The following is a 17,735-nucleotide window of genomic DNA, read 5'->3' as shown; positions in this document are numbered from 1 at the left end:
AGCGGTGGCAGCAACAGTGCTGCTGATACAGGAAGCTCGCAAATTGACTTTGGGAAGGACAATAACGGTCTATGTCCCACACATGGTGATAACTGTTTTAGAACAAAAGGGGGGTCATTGGTTATCCCCAAGCCGGATGATAAAATACCAAGTGGTACTAACCGAACAGGATGATGTGATTCTAAGAACAACTAACCTGGTAAATCCTGCAGTGTTTTTAAACTCCACACAGGAAGAAGGACAACTGGAACATGATTGTTTGGCTACTATCGAGTATGTTTATTCCAGTCGTGAAGATTTGAAGGATGTACCACTGGAGCGACCAGACTGGGAATTGTATACAGATGGCAGCAGCTTTATGGAACAAGGAGTCCGATACGCTGGATATGCGGTAACAACAGACACCACAGTTATAGAAGCCAGAGCATTGACCAGCACCACATCCGCCCAAAAAGCAGAACTTATTGCTCTGATTCGAGCCCTAGAATTAAGTGAAAGGAAGAAAGTGAACATTTGGACTGACTCCAAGTATGCCTTTGGAGTAGTGCATGTCCATGGAGTTCTGTGGAAAGAAAGAGGATTATTGTCCTCTCAAGGATCAAACATTAAGCATCAGAATGAAATTTTACAATTACTGCAAGCAGTTCAGAAACCAGAACAAGTAGCAATCATGCACTGTAAAGCACACCAAATTGGAAATACAAAAGAAATTGTTGGAAATAATTTAGCTGACAGAACAGCAAAGAAAGTAGCAAAGAAACAAGCATTCCAAATGGCATTAATTCCCTCCAAAACAGTAGCCCTTCCTAGGGAAAAGCCAAAATATTCAGAGGAAGATGATAAGTTAGGCCAATTATTAAACGCTAAGAAAAACTTAGCTGGATGGTGGGTAACCCCTAGTCGACAAGTAGTAATTCCACCTATTTTGATGAGAGAAATAATTCAAACAAAGCATCAAGAATGTCACTGGGGAGTAGAAGCTTTGGTAACTTCTTTACAGAAACAGGTAGTATCAGTTAAAATGCTAGGATTAGCTAAATTGATAACTGCAAAATGTGAAATATGTTTGAAAAATAATCCAGTAATCAAGAAAAGAGCCCACATGGGTAAGTTAAAATCTGGTACAGAACCTGGAGATTATTGGCAAGTAGATTTCTCAGAATTACCTAGACAGAATGGGTACCGGTACGTCCTGGTGGGGGTTGATACTTTTACAGGATGGCCTGAAGCCCTTCCCTGTCGTACCACACAAGCAAAAGAAGTAGTAAAATGGTTACTACAAGAAATAATTCCAAGATTTGGAGTTCCAATTGGAATTTCATCTGACAGAGGTCCACACTTTGTTGCTGAAGTAGTCCAAAGCGTTAGCAAAGTACTGGGCATTGCCTGGGACTTACATGCATCCTGGAGGCCACAATCCAGTGGAAAGGTAGAAAGAATGAATCAGACTCTAAAGAGACAAATAAGTAAAATTTGTCAAGAAACAAATTTAAAATGGCCTCAAGCATTACCTTTGGCATTACTTCGAGTCAGAGTACAGCCAAAGAGTAGAACCTCTATCAGTCCTTATGAATTGTTGTACGGAAAACCTTATGAATCCCCGGAACCAAATCCAGATATGCATGTAAAAGGAAAACAAGATGTATATAACTATTTGCTTTCTCTAGGGAAAACCTTGGCTGCAATTCGGAGTGCTGTGATTTGGAATCGACCTTTATCTTTAGACACTCCAGTGCATGATTTCCAACCAGGAGATTATGTCTACGTAAAAACGTGGACTTCTGAACCTCTGCAGGAGCGCTGGAAAGGACCTTTCCAAATATTGTTGACAACCTTTACAGCAGTCAAGATTGCAGAATCTACAGCTTGGATACATTACACTCGAGTGAAGAAAGCACCAACACCCTGGAAAATTGTGAATCATGACCCAGAGACTTTGAAACTGACTTTGAAACATGTCTAAATTCTCATATCCGTTTTCAATTGTTCTTTGGATCTTATGCTGGAAGGTAGTACTGGTGAAACCGTGGGCTGACTTGGTGAGTAGGAACAAAAGACAATTAAAAACAGAACAAGTGATTGAAATTCCCAAACAATCACCTGAGGAAAATTTAATATTAGGATTAATTAAAGGATTTGCCAATTTACAGAATGTTACACAGATTACTGCTTGCTTGCCAATACCAAGGGCAGCAGGTGAATCTATTCCATGGGGAATCTTAACCATGAATTTGACTGATCCAGAACATAAAAATGAGACCACTCACTGTGAACAAAAGCCAGTGACTCAATGGTATGAACAAGTGAGATATATTAGAAAACAATGGAAGTTCCCAGGAAGTAGGGCTGAGTGTAGAAAATTATTGAATTCAAACTTTGTAGACACTAGTGGTGGTTGGACAGGACTAGATTCAGGATATGGTTACGGATGGTGTTTTTATGATGAACCAATAAGGAAAAATACAAGCCGCATAATACTGAAATGGGAATGTGAAGAAAATACTCAAACTTCACAAAAGGAACAACTTACTTGGGAATCAATTTGGTCCATGGCTATATTCTCCCAATTTCAATACATGGCAAAAACCCCTTGGTGTTTTACATGGGTAGGGTCAGTTTATTCAGTTTGGCCAACAGTGACAGATAGAGGAACTACGTCACGAGAAAAAGGGAGTTCAGTATCTTAGTGGAAATGTGAAAAAGTTTACAATTGTAGTACCGTAAGTAAAGCAATACAAGAAATTCCCCCTTTAGCAGCTGCAGTGAGGTATGGGTGTTTCTGTCGAAGACTCAAAAACGATCTTCAATTGACTGCAGATTATCAGATTAAAAAGGGAACATTCCTAAGTTGTAAAAATAGTACGATCCAAAGTCCTGGACACTTGGTTTGGGCATTAAATGATGGGACCTGGACAACTCACTTACCATTAGATGGTAAAGTTAAACAAATTACCTTAGGCATGCCAACATTGTGTCCAATTTGGAAAAAAATCACCATTTAAAGGACCCCTAGAAAAGCTAAATCTAAAACGAACTAAAAGGTCTGAAACAGATGACACTTGGAACGAACCATCAACAGGACTAAAAATCAGCTGGGCCCTTGAGTCTCTTCTAAATCCTATAGCCTCATATAGAAACAGAGAATGGCTGTATCATTTGACAAGTCAAGTAGAAAAGTTAGCAAATGTTACAAAGAAAGGGTTCAAAGAATTGAACATTTAATTGCAGGCAACATCTAGAATGACACTTCAAAATAGAATGGCTTTAGACATGCTTCTACTCAAAGAACATGGAGTATGTGGATATCTCAAGGATAAATTAGACCACTGCTGTATACACATTCCAAACGTTACTCAGGATGTAGAGCATGACTTGGATTTGCTAGGAAAAATTGAAAAAGAAACAGAATCAATCCAAGAAGACATGTCGGAAGACTGGATAGGAAAAATTTTCAAAGGGCTGGGCTGGAATCTAAGCTCTTGGATCCAATCTTTGATTAAAACTCTGTTTCTGTTGCTAATTGTCTTCCTGATGATCATGCTGTTATATACTTGTTTGAAGAAACAGTTTGCTAACAGAATTGCAATCAGTCGCAGAATCATGAGAGAGTTACCTACTATTCCACCAGACTAAAGTTTACCACCAAATTATGCTGAAACGAATCTTAGCTTTGAAAATGATAATGAATAAGTGCTAAGCAGTAAAGATAAAAGTGGTGAAAGTATTGAAATAGTTTTCAACACTTTCAAAGGGGGGAAATGTTACTGATACCTAGAATTTTAGTAATTAGAATTTAATCAATAGTTTGTGATTAATATAGGTTGCAATTGATTTTAATAATATAAAGCTATAAGAAATATTTCAATGAAAAGTATGCTCGTACAGTAACCAGATGCTGCTATGAAAGCCTTTGTATAATCCTGTACCAAGACCAAAGGGATAAGTTAGAATCATGTAGAAAGTAGATAACGAGTACAAGTTGACCTACCAATTGATTTATGATACTTACATAGAACTAGAAGAATGCATGTAGCTATCAAGGTTTGGGTTAATGAGAATGAAGAAGGCCAGCCTTAACGAGTTATGGGTACTTGCCAAGAAACCATGAGGTAATTACCAGAAACTGTGAACTTAAGCAAAATGTAATTCCGGCAGGGGGAGATCGCGACCACCGACTCATAGACCACCTACCCATATTATACCCCAGACTCATTTCCAGATGATTCTAAATTTTATTGCGCAGAATCGGAAATAGGAGAAGAATATGCTAATGATTTTCGGGAAATAATTTGTTTATGCATGTGTAAGCTCTATATAAGAAGTTTAATTTTGGTGCAAGGTGCGCACGCTAGGAGGAGATATCCCCCGTGCACCCGGCGCCGCAATAAAGAAGTGTCTGCTTATCTACATCCCATTGGTGTTGATAAGTTTCTTATTCCGGATTTTCGGTAACACTGACAGAGCCCAAGGCTTCCTTTGTGTATGCTTAAAACAATCACTACTGCAATTTCCTTTAAATCATTCTTCTGGTTCCCCTCTCCTGCTTCAGACTTGAAAGAGCTAAGAAGAATCACAGTTTTCCCTGCATTATGATTTTTTGCTTCCTTTTTGCAAGCCTGTACTGAATAGAAAAAGCCTGTAACAGGCCAGTCAGGTTTCCTGTTCCTCTGTACCTGTTCCTAACAAACTTCAAAATGCAAGCACATTTGTATGCCCGGTGAACTTCATAGCAAACACCTGCTTCTTAAAGGTGCTGTACACTCCACTAGCTCCTGTAATTTACTGCTTGAGTACATTCTTTCACTTCATTTTATGTACACTCAGAAATCAATGTTCAAAATTCAACTACACTACTTTTCTACAGTTTGAGTGATTTTTTTCTTATTCTCTATTCCTTCTATATGCAAGAAAAGCAATATGAATCAGAGCAAGCTTGAGATACTAGATAATAAGCTGCGGCCTGATAGATGTCTTTCTTCTTACAGATAATAATATGAGTCCATCTGCTCTATGTGGTGAAATTTATGTAGAAAAAATGGTATATTAAGATGAAGAACCTCAATCCACTGTAGGCAAAGCAGAAGAAGCTCCACCAATTTCAATAGAATTACATCAATCCACCAGTGCATTAGATACAAACACACACACACACAGTATGATCACCTCAAGTTAAGCGCAGAGATGGGCATAGCATACATCATCTATATAACTTCAAAAGACAGATGAATGCAGTAATGAACACTGTCTTGTACTTTTGTGACTTTTCAAGTGCATGCTTGAACTTCAGTAGAGCAGGTATATAAAAATCTAGCTGTTTTGAATCATCATCAAGAGAAGATACATGGCAGGATTAAATAATACAGAAGAAAATTTCACTTACCCTTTTTTGGACTTTCTTTGGGTGCATTATTTGCTCATGAAAAGTTCTGGATTAAGATTCTTGGAGGGAGGTTCTATAAGCACACTACAGCTACGTCACACACAGCAACAAAAGTATTTCTGCAAAGTTTCAACCCTGATCTAACTCATGGACAAAAAATAAAATTTTAAGAAGAAGAAAATTTTAAAAATCACGAAAATAGAAAATGTCATGGGCTTAGATACAGAGTACATAACAGGAAAAAAAGCCACATCTATAGCAAAATGTTGGGGGGTTTTGATTAACTTTCAGTGAAATCAACACAGGTAGTTTAATTCCCTGCCAATCAAACCTTCCTCTCAACAAAGTATGGCACATCAAAATCATGCTTTCCTGCAGGACTTCCACCTTCTTCTGGAGTTTCTGCATGCTGCAGTAAAAATTTTGGGCTCTTAACACAAACACGACAAATCAATGCAAAGAAAGATATAAAACAAAAGAAGGGAAGTACTGAGAAACTTTTTTCCTTTTGATATTTTACAGATTCCTCCCTCAAAACATCTTCATTTCACCAAGACTCCTTCAATTTCTGTACTGAATTTTTTCAGGAAAGTGAGAAAAGAGGGAAAAACAACTCTAAGATCACGGAATAAAGATTCAATCCTGAAAGCAACAAACACAGCTTTCATGCCCTAAACAGTCAGACTCAAAGATCTGAAGGCAGATGAAAGGCCAAGGATGACTAAGAAATGTTTAACTTTTATTTAAAAGGTAGAATTTACACGTTTCTTTTATGTGAACAACATGTAATATCTTTGTACAAGATCTAACACATTTTATTTTCAGCGTCATCATTTACTAATTGAGCCTGCTTGCAGAAAAATTGGTCCAATTTGGCTCCTCCTGAAGTTGGTGCCAAAGCACACTAGAACACCTATTGTCTTCATTGGAATTGAAACTGGGTCCACGATTTCAAGTATTCTCAAATCAAGGAAAGGCTTTGGTGACTCACTATTGCCTTCACAAGAAAAAGAAATGTTATTAACAAATCACTACCTGAGGAAGAGAATTGGTTTTTGCTGGAACAGCCCAGGGACACTGGAGGAGCGGCTGAAGGAATCAAAAGGTCAAGAGCATTTTCTTAATAGTAAATCTCACTCATACCTATGTGGAGTTTGGGAGAGCAGAGAATGCCCCTCATTTTTTGAGAAAGACAGTTTGTAGAGGTGATTTTAAAAGCACTATAGTTTGCCAAGCCTAAACACAGAAGAACAAAAGATTACGCAAAATAATCTGGAATACATGTGGTACCTTTGAAGGACATCAAAAGCTTTTGTTTTCAAGTATGATCCCACGGCTTTAGAGCTTGCTACGTTCCAGGTGAAGAACATACATGCTGAAAAGAGAACTGAAGTGTTCACTCAATTTAAATGTTATACAGAAAAAGAAAAGGCATACGAGTACATGTTTTGGAACATCTAGGTCCTGCTGAGGGATTTTTAGAGAAAAAAGAATAAGAGGAAGAATATGGCTGAAGAATCTGACATCACTTCAAAACAGAGGCAAAACATTTGATCTTTTGAACTTAAGGGCTTTATTGCATGCTGAAAATATTATTTAAAAACACCTTTAAGCCCACTCCCTCCTCCCCTACCCAAAGCAGCCAACGCAAATCAAGCCTAAAAAGATGAGGGCAAGTCAGGACATTCACACACCTCTTCAAAAGGTTCCACTACAAGGTCTTGTGGCTTTCTTGCCTTCTTTCACAGAGGAAAAAGCTCAACGAGAAAAGATTTTTGCGAGTGTAACCATGCTGTCAATTTGCATCTCTCCTTCATTTGCCCAGGGCCTTTTTCTCCTGATCACCACTACTGAACTCAGACTACCTTTCTCCCATGACCCCTTCTGAAGCATCCTCATTTCCTCCGAAGGGAGATCCAGGCAGAGATGTCATGATCATTTGCTGCATGGTACTCAATATAAACAGCTTGGTTTCAGTCATTCGAGCCAGTTTTCAACATTATCCAGCAATGCATGTGCCTACAAAGCACCCCGATACGTATCACTCACCCCTTTCAGTCATGCTATGACAATCAGAATTATGATAGTCTGAGACTCAGCTTTCTTTCATTCTGGCATCTTGAATAAACAAACCAGCCATGCAGACAAAAGATTGTCTGTCAGCATCAAGCAGACTTCAAAGGATCCCCAAAGGGGGAGGTATGGGCTGTGTGCAACACAGCGTAGATGTGGCCAGCCACAACACTTAGCCTCGGATGCAACGGGCTCCTTGCACTCCCTCATATTGTCTTCCCAGGTAGTACAGGCACAGCCATTGAAAACTACAGGAAACGGGAATCTGATGGTTCCACAGCATGAACAAGAACTGGAAAAGTAGTAGCAGTCATGGCTTTCCAGTCCCATTTGGTTCTGACACATGACTTCCTTTCCCTTCAACAGCCATAATGAGAAGATTATACTACTTCATAAACAACAGCCATCTTCTATCCCATAGGCAAATAGGTAACACCACCAAAACATAATTAGAGCAGAGGCGAGGCCCAATGCAGCAGTCTTCTGTCTCCAGTGTTGGCCAACACCAGCTACTTTTGAGGACAGTTTAAAATGCCTCCAGTAGGAAGATGTGGAGAGTCTGCTTTCATATTATGTGTCATACCAATATTCAGAGGTTAGCTCTTTTCAGAACAGATATCTAATCATTTGCTTCAAGTCGTAAGTCAGTGCTGAACTCACTCGTCATTACTCATCCAAGTATTCTTCCTCATTTTTTCAGTTCTGAGTAGCTAGTTTCACTGGTTTCCTGCGGTACTCACACATGGCATTTAAAAAAGTGTATCTTCCCTTATGGTTCAGAACGTAGCCCCTTATAAAGACAACTCTTGTTGTTGTATTCTGAAGGCAAAAATAACTAAACCCCATTACATTCCCTCTAGCCACCACTCATTCACCAAATAGGAAAGAAGTTTGTTGTAACTTTTTTACGTGGTGACACTGACAATCTGAACAAAACTGATGAACCAAAACCAGAACCGTAATTTTTCCATATCTAATTTATTTAAAAGATTAATAATAAACTAGATATTTAATAAATAAGAAGTGGATATTACTACAGAGAGAAAATAGTTTTGGTGACACTACAAATAACCTATTCTCAGACATAAATGAGAACTTACAGTGAAATATATAGTATTTGGAAAACAAGAACCAGGTCCAGGTTTTTTTATCTGGATGATCTTTCTTTTGGCTCAGTCCTGCAAGATGCTTAACTGCCTTTAGTTCTGCAAAGTGTTAAAGCATGTGCTTACATACATTAGTAGCCATGCCAAATTTTACCACTAATTACATAGGGAAACTGCCATTTTCTGCCTTCCAAATACTTTTCATGCAATTGAGATATAAAAGATCCTCCTTTTCCATTACTAAAAGGCATTTTGTCTCACACAGCTGAAGAATTTATCCCTCTGTCCATTCAGTTCTCATTTTCCTGAGAACAGAGGAAAAACAGTAAAGTGCTGAGCTACTTCTTATCAAATTGGCTCACTCAACCACATACAGATTTTACCCACATACCCCAAACTTCAAGAACTAGAGGAAGACAGAGTATGTTCTTGTCTGGCTTACAGAGAGCCATTTGTAACCCTGCACAGTTTAAGAGGTAAATACTGACAAATAAATAAGTACATGAACCATACAAAATGTAGCCTAATTTTTCCTCCACATTAGTAACTACCCATGACTATAACAACTTTATTATATATTTTAAGTGTAAGTGGAAGGAGCAGTTGGATTTCACAGAATGTAAAGTATTCCCCTTATTAAACATAACTAATACAAATACCTGATAGGAGGGCGAGTTTGCCACTTGCATCCACTTCCCTCACGTCACACCAAGACAGAACGAAAAAATTCACCAGGCGCAATGAGAAAGAAGGGTTTGTTTAAAAGGAATATGTACAAACCTCTGAGACTTCTAACAACTAAGCTTTAACTACAGGCTAATGATGCATTCAACTTACTAAAGAATTCCACAATGAATGATCAAAAAATCCCTACATTGGTATTTAAACTTTAGTTGTTATTTTCAATAATGATGATGTGTACTATCAATTCAAAGAAACTACTAAGGTGTCTTTTTTCCAGCTCTGGAAAAGTACTACTAGAATTACATTTCACAAAAGGTCTCTTCCCTTGTCATCACAGCATTTATTTTCTCTCACTCATATTCCCAACTGCTTCTCTCAGTTTCTAACCTCCTCAATACTACTGTTTTTCTTTTCCTTTCCCTCAAATAAAGAATGCAAATCCACTGGCTGTGTGACTACTGCTGCTTGTGTTCCTTTATACACCTCAGACTGGACCATCTTGACCCATTTTCTTACAGATAAGCACCTGTGTCCCAAAGAGTCACTAAGCACAGTCTACTTCCGACCATTGGGACAACAGGCAAAACAAGGTATGGTATGTCTATGGTGATACTGAAATTTTAGCTTTAAAAAAAAACAATATTTATGGTCACAAACCAAGCAAATACAGCCTTCTATCAGAGATGGAAAAAGCACATTTCCCACTTGGCAAATCAGGCAGGTTCCCCTCTTAATGCTGCAGCAAAACCAAAGGAGCAGAGCTCTCAGTTTGCAATGTTTCTATTGGTTTTCCACTTCTAAATAATAGCATGGCTTGACCCCAAGCATGTCCCTTTGACCTTAGGGCCTACAGTGTTCAACCATCTGCAACACAGGATGCAAAGGAAGAAGTGGGAACAAAAGCACAATCAATACTGGAATTACAATCTTCCTTTTAAACTACGACATACATTGGTATGTAGCAAGCACGAGATCTGATCAAAAAGGCAGTATCTGAAATGTCTGCAAAATTCTACCCAGATATTGAAACATTATTACCCACTTGCAGAGACCTCACTTTTGAAAACAATGCAGCTAATACAGCAGCTTGATCATTACAAAAATGAAATCCTCTTGAGGAAAATAAGTGTTAAAAAAAACCAGAGACAAGACTGAAGAAAGGAGAACACATCAGTAATCTCTCATCTTTCTATCAAAAATATAGATATTAGTAATGATGCAACATGATTAATACATAATTTCTTGTCTTCTCGTATGTGTTCCATACCATCTTGGCAACAGATATTTTACAGTGTGAAGTGACATAAAACTATACCTTCTTAATGAAATTCTCTTTCTGAAGCACCTTTCAAATTATTCAGTCTCTTCAAGAGTTCCCTCACACTACACAGTAGTTTTTAGCAATTTTCTTTCTTGAGGGAAAGGGTTGCAATTCTGCAGTTGAATTTTAGTTTGGAACTTTAATAAACTAAAATGAATAAAATATCAACAGATGGTACTTAACTATACTAAACATTCTAATATAAGACATGCTCGATCCAAGTTACAGAAAGCCAAAAGCATTTAATAAAAAGGCTGCCTCACACAGCTTACATTTGCCCTGGTTATATTAAGAAATTATTGCTCATTGAAACCAGGAAAACAGACCCCTCTGACAATATTATTCCTCAAACCTCAGGTTGACTAAGAGGTAACTTCATTTAAAAGTTAATGGATTTCCTTCTTGCTGTCATGCTACTTTCATTAATTTAGTTAAGTGCAGCTAGGGAAAATAAAGTGTCTCAGTGTTCATTTATTTTATGGTTATTCCCTGGGGTACTGAAAATTGCTGGTCTCATCTGTAAAGATACTGGTGAAATTAGTAATCTATTTCAAATATGTGACAGTAATTTTGAGAAGTAGTTAATGGCAAGGTTCGTAAGCTGTTTTGTTCCTTTCATTCTTTTTTCACTAGAATTGTGCATTATTTCAGTCCATTTTTAGAGGACTGAAACAGTGTACAATTCCACATGCACCATCTTGTACTCAGTGTTCAATCATACGACTATTTTATAACCATAATAGAAATTTAAGAAAGAACAGCATCTTTCTAACATACAAGTGCTATGGAATATCAATAATTTCCTTTTTTGTTAATATTTTTATTTTGCTTTTGCTACAAACAACTCTTAGATGTATTGTATCTATGGCATTAAAGAAGAAAACATGTACTTACTCACACTTAGAGCTTGACAATATTATCTCTTTAGTTTCTCTGCTGCTGTGTAAAATACACACACGACAGAAAACTGTAGCTTTATAAAGAGAAGAAATTACAAGGTTGCCAACAAGACTTAGAATGGTACCTGTTTTTCTAAATACTATTTTCAGTGTTTAATTAAAAAAAAAAAAAAAGCCTGGATTTCACAATTGTATCCTTTTAACCAATTCACTTTCTGTTAACTATTCTTTTAAAAACAATATTCTGAATATCTAGAAGAATCTGCTTGGAAGTATTTATTAATCAATATCAAACCATCTACCACTAAAAAGATTTTTAGGATTTCTGAAATGGTGCACCTGCATAAATAAGAAAATTTCTCACAGAAAGATGCTTTCCTTTTTAAAAAATCACTATCACAAAGAACACATTCCATATTCACAGAGCAAATGACTACCAATTTGACTTTTAATGCCAACTCTCAATTAGAATAATTAACACAATGTAAGATCTTTCTATTCATAGGGCTCTATTTCCTGCTGACATGTGCATTCATTAAGCATTTTCACCAGGGAAAAAAATAGGAGCCTACCATTCCCATATTGACTCCTTGGAGTCCCTAGAGCTAAATTAACTTGATCCAGAAGTGCACCCCGCATTTTCTGTATGTACTAAATTTTGAAGGCATGAAGCCTGGAACATTTTGAACTGCTCACATTAAAAAAAAAAAAAAAAAAAGAAAAAAACTAACAAACTTCACTGGGGAGTGGAAAAAGAAGAATAATGCCAGAATAATCCCCAGAAAACTTTCTAAGAAATGGTATGTTTACCTATTTCTATATTTCATACTAACTCATACTGTCAATTATTCCATTAGCTTCTTAACAACACGTATTATATTCTGATGAACGCCCTTACGTTTTTTACAGGTCAAGGCATTTAACACCGGTCCTAACCTCAGTCACTCACTATTTCAGGTATTTTTGTGGGGTTTGTTTATTTTTTCAAAACCATGTTGAGATGTTGAAGCCTGGTTTTAGATCTCATTTTGTTAAATTCTCAGGAAATCATAATGAAGAAAAATCTATCTGCTTATTTCCCAGACAAAAAAAACACACACTTTCTTTGTAAACTGAGCACCTTATGCAAAAATTCAACCTGTAAGTGTAGCTTACAAACTATGAAATGCATCTCTGTATGGAGAGCCATATATGGAGGGCCAGACAGCCTTGTATGTCGCAGAATGACCAATTAACACCATAACATACCACATAAGTGGTATGGCGGCCAGAATATCACTATGGCACTACCATATAAAATAATGGTAGATGGCACTACCTAATAAAATAATGTTACAGAACACATACTGTAAACGGAGTCTTCCAGGAAGAATTACTGTATCTATCCTGTTCATCACTCCTCTTACAATGAAACTTTGTTGTTGGCCCATAATACGTGTAAAATTTAATAGAACTTAGCACAAAAATAGCGCTCAGAGGGGAATTTCAAGGAGTACTTCAAAAGTGCAATGACCAGATGGTTTAAGACTAATTAGAGAGCTTGTTCACTGGAGAAGTAGTATTTTTTGAAGAACTTTATTCCAACCAAAGAGAAAGAAATATAAAATAGAGATGTTTCATAATATTTTTAATTTCTTCAGGAAAAAGAAAACAAACATTTGCCTTAAATAACGTTTTCAAGGAAAATAAGTAAAAGAATTGTAAAATTATTGTTACATACACATTACAGGAGGACCGTTCTTTCTGAAACAGCTAATCACAAATAGGCTTCATAGCAGTATTTTCAAAGAGCCTACAGAGGTTTCCTTGACCTCCAATAACAAGTTTGCACAACACGGCACACCAATCTGCTTCTGAGACGACAATTACTCCAACTCTTAACAGAGTCAAAATACGTAATACCTACAACCTATCAGTCAGATGTCATGTCAAAACACTACTGACCTGTCTTGCGACATCATCAAATAAACTATACCTACTTAGAAGGTAGTACCATAGAAATGCTGAAGTTATTGTTTAATCTGTGTGAAAATGAGTCAAAGTAACAGTCCTGGAAAAGTGATTATTTTTCAGTTAACAGTTAATTCTTATCATATCTGTAGCAAAAGTCTGTTAAAAACCCATTTCTTCATTGGCACCTTGAACATCCTTTTTAGAGGAAAAGCCGTCCCATTCTGAAACCATATACCTTGATTAAACAAACTGTACCAGAACCTGGTGAATAGCCTGGTTTAATCCAAAATTGTTTGGACTAACAACTGCCATTGCTTTATTATCTCAAAACATGTACTCTCCAAAATACTTCCCGCTGTTAATGTATTGTAAGGAAACAAAAACATTGAGATTATAAGATATTTGATGCCATTTCCTGATTATCTAGCTATTATCAGCCCGCCGTAAAGCTGAAGGCTGGAGAGCCAGCTTCCACGTTTTCACACAATAGTGCTCTGACCTTAAAACACAAAGACATAAAGGGAGAACAGCAAGACACCACTGCTAACCATGAGAAAACAGAAACAAACTACGGAAAAGCAAAAGTAAGTCTGAGCAACTCCAAGGAAGAGATCAGCACAAACCCCTCCAGCCAGCGTGGCCCATGGTAGACTGGTCAGCTGCTACCAGCCTAGAAGGCCGGGAACTTTATTCCTGGCTCTGATGTTGACCTGTTGTATGACCCTGGCAAAGTCACTCGACCTCTTTGCACCTCAGCTTCCCCACTTGGAAGCAGAAAAAAAAACAACAAGCCTTTCCCTAACAAGCTCTTTGAAATCTACAGAGAAGAGACAAGTATCTCTAAATTGCGCTCAAAGTCTTAGTCTTGTGCCACCTCGACTCATTGTTTTAATGTGAAGTACAACTTAAAGCCCACTATAGTACCAAGAATGCGTTAATAAAAACAGTAATTCAAAAATGCCACATTTTGCTGCATATAGTTGCTGTCAAGCATAGCAAGCCAGAAATAACTACCATGCAAACAAAGCAATGCATCTTCAAAACTCTACATCAGTTCAGAAACAAGCATCTACTTCATGCTTTTATTTCAGCTTCACTGAAGGACCAAAGTTGCCTAGGACTCCTACCGTCACAGAGCTCAGTCTTCCACCCTTCAAAGCAAATAGGACTAAATCTACTAATAGCAAGTAAGTACATAGACAGTGAATAACTATTCAGTTGTGGGTTTTATTTCTATCAGACATGCATCTGCTCGGGGGACAGGAAGGGAGTGAAGTTGCTCATAAAACCACTTAAAAATTTCTGCTCTTATAATAGTCCAAGATTTGTGAAACAGTACCAAAAACGTAAGTTTCCTGAGTAACTGTGAACTCAAGTAAAAGTGTGAAGACAAAAGAAAGATCACATCCAGGATCTGAAGTTCTAAGAAAATCTTTGTTTCACAGTAAACCACATAAGAACATTCATAATCCATACCTCAGTGCTAAAGCTGAAACTCTATAAAAACAAATACAAGACTCTGCATTTTTAGATGTGTACATGCTAACAAAGAATTAAAATTAAAGATTCATATTTCAAGTTAAAGTGCCAAATGACAGAACATTACAAATTTTAAGTTCTGTTTTGCTAAGAAATAATCATGTAACTTCAGTGGAAACCTGTAGAATAAAAATAACACAAATTCTCCCTGAACAGTTTAAAATGGCATAAGCCAGGACGCAGCTGAAAGAGCCAGTTCTACCCTCCTCCAGGTGTGAAGCAGATCACAGCACTCATCCAGCTGAAAACTAACCCAGCAAAAGGAAAACCAGTGGTTACCCTGCAGCTGGACATGGCGCTGCTTTTCGCGCACAGCTGCACAAACACTTGTGCAAGTACAAAGGCAAGGGAGGACACAGTGGTGAAAACTATCGACTAGAGAAGAGCTATGCAGTTAGTCTCTGTAGGTTTCCAAAGGCTCATGGAGCTACAGCGCTGGGGTGTGGTTTCACATTATACAAATTTAACATTAAAAAAAAAAGGCCGCTAGAAAAGAGATTCTTCTTTCTCTAAAGTTCCCTGCTAGGCAGTCTCACTGCCTATCCCAGAATGTTAACTAACTACTACTTTTCTATCAGATCTGCACACTGTTCCGATTAACCCTATGACTGCTCCATGGTTAGATTCTACACAGAGAAGGAGCAGGTGGAAGGGGTGAAATCTTTAGCATCATACCACATTCAGATCACACTAAGAATGGTAGGAAACCATACCCTCATCTTAAACTAGACGGTTCCCAACACTGCAAGTCACACTTCTTAAAAAGAAGTTACATTTAAGATCCTTTCTTTCCTATGGGGCATTAATTTTTATAAGACACTGCACAAACCCTTCACCTTTCAGAGTTTAGATTCATGAAGCTAACCATAGGACTATCTTCGCAGGTTATTCTTTTAATATACTTCTTCTGTGACTGCACATTTATAGGCAACAGAAGCATATATGCATGCATAACATACATACCCATATCTGCACATATTAAGTTTTCCCGAAGTATCTAAACTTGGACTTCAAAGACCAAAATAGGTACTGAATTCCAGTGTCATAGTGATTTGCTTACTCCTCTGCACCATGCAGGGATTTACGAGCCTATTTGCAGGTAGTTGATTCAGCAAAGCTTGACAATTCTCAATACACGTAGAGCTGGTACTGCCACAGATTGTAGTTAAAATTGTATCATTAAATTCAGACTCACTCTCCCCACCTTTGGGTTTTCTTTTCCTCAGTTGCTTCACTAAACTTTAATCATTTCAACTGAAACATACAGGCACACGGATTTTTATTCTTCTAATGTCTTAGGTAAAATAGACTAGCCCTTGCCAAGAATCAATTTTAGAAGAACTGGTTTCTTTATTTTTTCTAACCCAACACCGAAACCACGTTCCTATCTTGCTAACAAATTAAAGTCCCCAGCGTTTCGAACAAGAGCTTCAAGTGTCCGAGAGATGCCATTTGCTGTCATCAGGCTTAACCAAACAGGACCAAGTTAAGGGCCTTTAGAAAAATCTCAGTTTTCACATGCTCTGTCAGGGCTCATTAGCGTCTGGCAGATGACTGCTTTGAAGAGTTCATCCGCGCCAAGCGTGCTGCAGCAGCGCAACAGCTTTTCCCACCGACCAGGCTACCGGCCACAGGGCTGGAGACGAAGCTGGACCTTCACCCCTCCCTCCGCTCGGGAGCCGCTGCCGGGGGCCGGCGGGACGCGCCCGGCTCTGCCCGGCGGCCTTCCCCCGGAGAGGCGACCAGCTCCAGGGAGGGCACGGCAGGCAGCAGCGGCCAGAGGCAGAGGGGAGTGACTCAACGTGGGTGCGCGACAGCCTGTGTACACGGCGCCTTTTTCTTGTTGGGTTTTTGGTGTTTTGGTTTTTTTTTTTGGTAGCCACATACAGAAAAATACTTGTGCCAAGTGTCCCGAGTGCTCCGGAATGGTCGGCACCTGCTCATTTAAATGAGTACCTCAAAGTCTCCCAAGCCACGTCTAGCCCACCGGCACGCGTCTTTCGGAGTCATCTGTCCCTTGTGCGACCGCAACGAAAGTTAGGAAATTATTTTTTCGCCTCCCGTGGGATCCCGAAAACTCTTTTTTCCTTTTCCCTTCCCGGCTACCGAAACGCTGTGGGGTGGCAGACTACGCCGGCCAGCCGCACCGCACGGCGCGGAGCCCGGCCCCGGGGGCTCTTCCCACAGCGCATCCCGGGGGCTCTCCCACAGCGCATCCCGCAGCCCCGCCGGCCGCCCTTACCTTGATGCCCTGCTGCTGGGTGGTCAGGGTCAGCTTGGACTCGTCCAGGAGCAAAACTTCGCAGTAAAATTCCTCCGGGACCGCGCAGAAACAGCCCATGCCTGCTGCGATGGCCGGGGACGGGGCGGGGAGGCGGGAAGAGCCCCGAGCGGCGGCGGAGAGGGGCTGAGGCGCAGCCGGGGCTGAGCCGCGCCCGGCTCCGCGCCCGGCTCCGCTCCCCGCCGCAGCGGCTGGAGGACGGCGGCTGCTAGGGCGCAGTGCCCGGCCCCACGGGGCGGCCCTCCGCCGCCATCCCGCGGAAGAGCCTGGACGGGGGGTGCCGGGCGCTCCCTGTGGGAAAGGAGGAGGAAAAAGACCGGCGGCTTTTTAGGAAGGAGACCAGGGCGCAGCCCTCGCCCGCGGCTGGCTGTCACGGCGGCTCCCCCGCCGCTGCCGCCCCGGGGAGGTGCCGAGCCGCCCACCCGCCCCGTCCTCCGCCCCGTCCGCGCACGCTTCCGCGCCTCCTCTTTGTGTGGAGGAGCGGGTGCCTGGAGAGCTC

General features: G+C 39.7%; 1 protein-coding gene across 3 annotated transcripts in view; it reads right to left on the bottom strand.

Annotated features, from left to right (window-relative positions):
- The window catches only part of EPB41L4A (erythrocyte membrane protein band 4.1 like 4A), a 144,354-nt gene extending 127,058 nt beyond the window's left edge, over positions 1-17,296 (bottom strand). For all 3 annotated transcript variants that reach the window (XM_086629341.1, XM_086629342.1, XM_086629343.1), the window contains exon 1: positions 17,198-17,296. In XM_086629341.1, coding sequence (XP_086485467.1) covers positions 17,198-17,296 — 99 coding nt within the window. The remainder of the gene's footprint in view (positions 1-17,197) is intronic.
- Positions 17,297-17,735: the final 439 nt, after the last annotated feature.

Source organism: Tauraco erythrolophus, chromosome Z, assembly GCF_009769465.1.
Source record: "Tauraco erythrolophus isolate bTauEry1 chromosome Z, bTauEry1.pri, whole genome shotgun sequence".
NCBI lineage: Eukaryota > Metazoa > Chordata > Aves > Musophagiformes > Musophagidae > Tauraco > Tauraco erythrolophus.
This window is presented reverse-complemented; position numbering and strand designations above follow the sequence as displayed.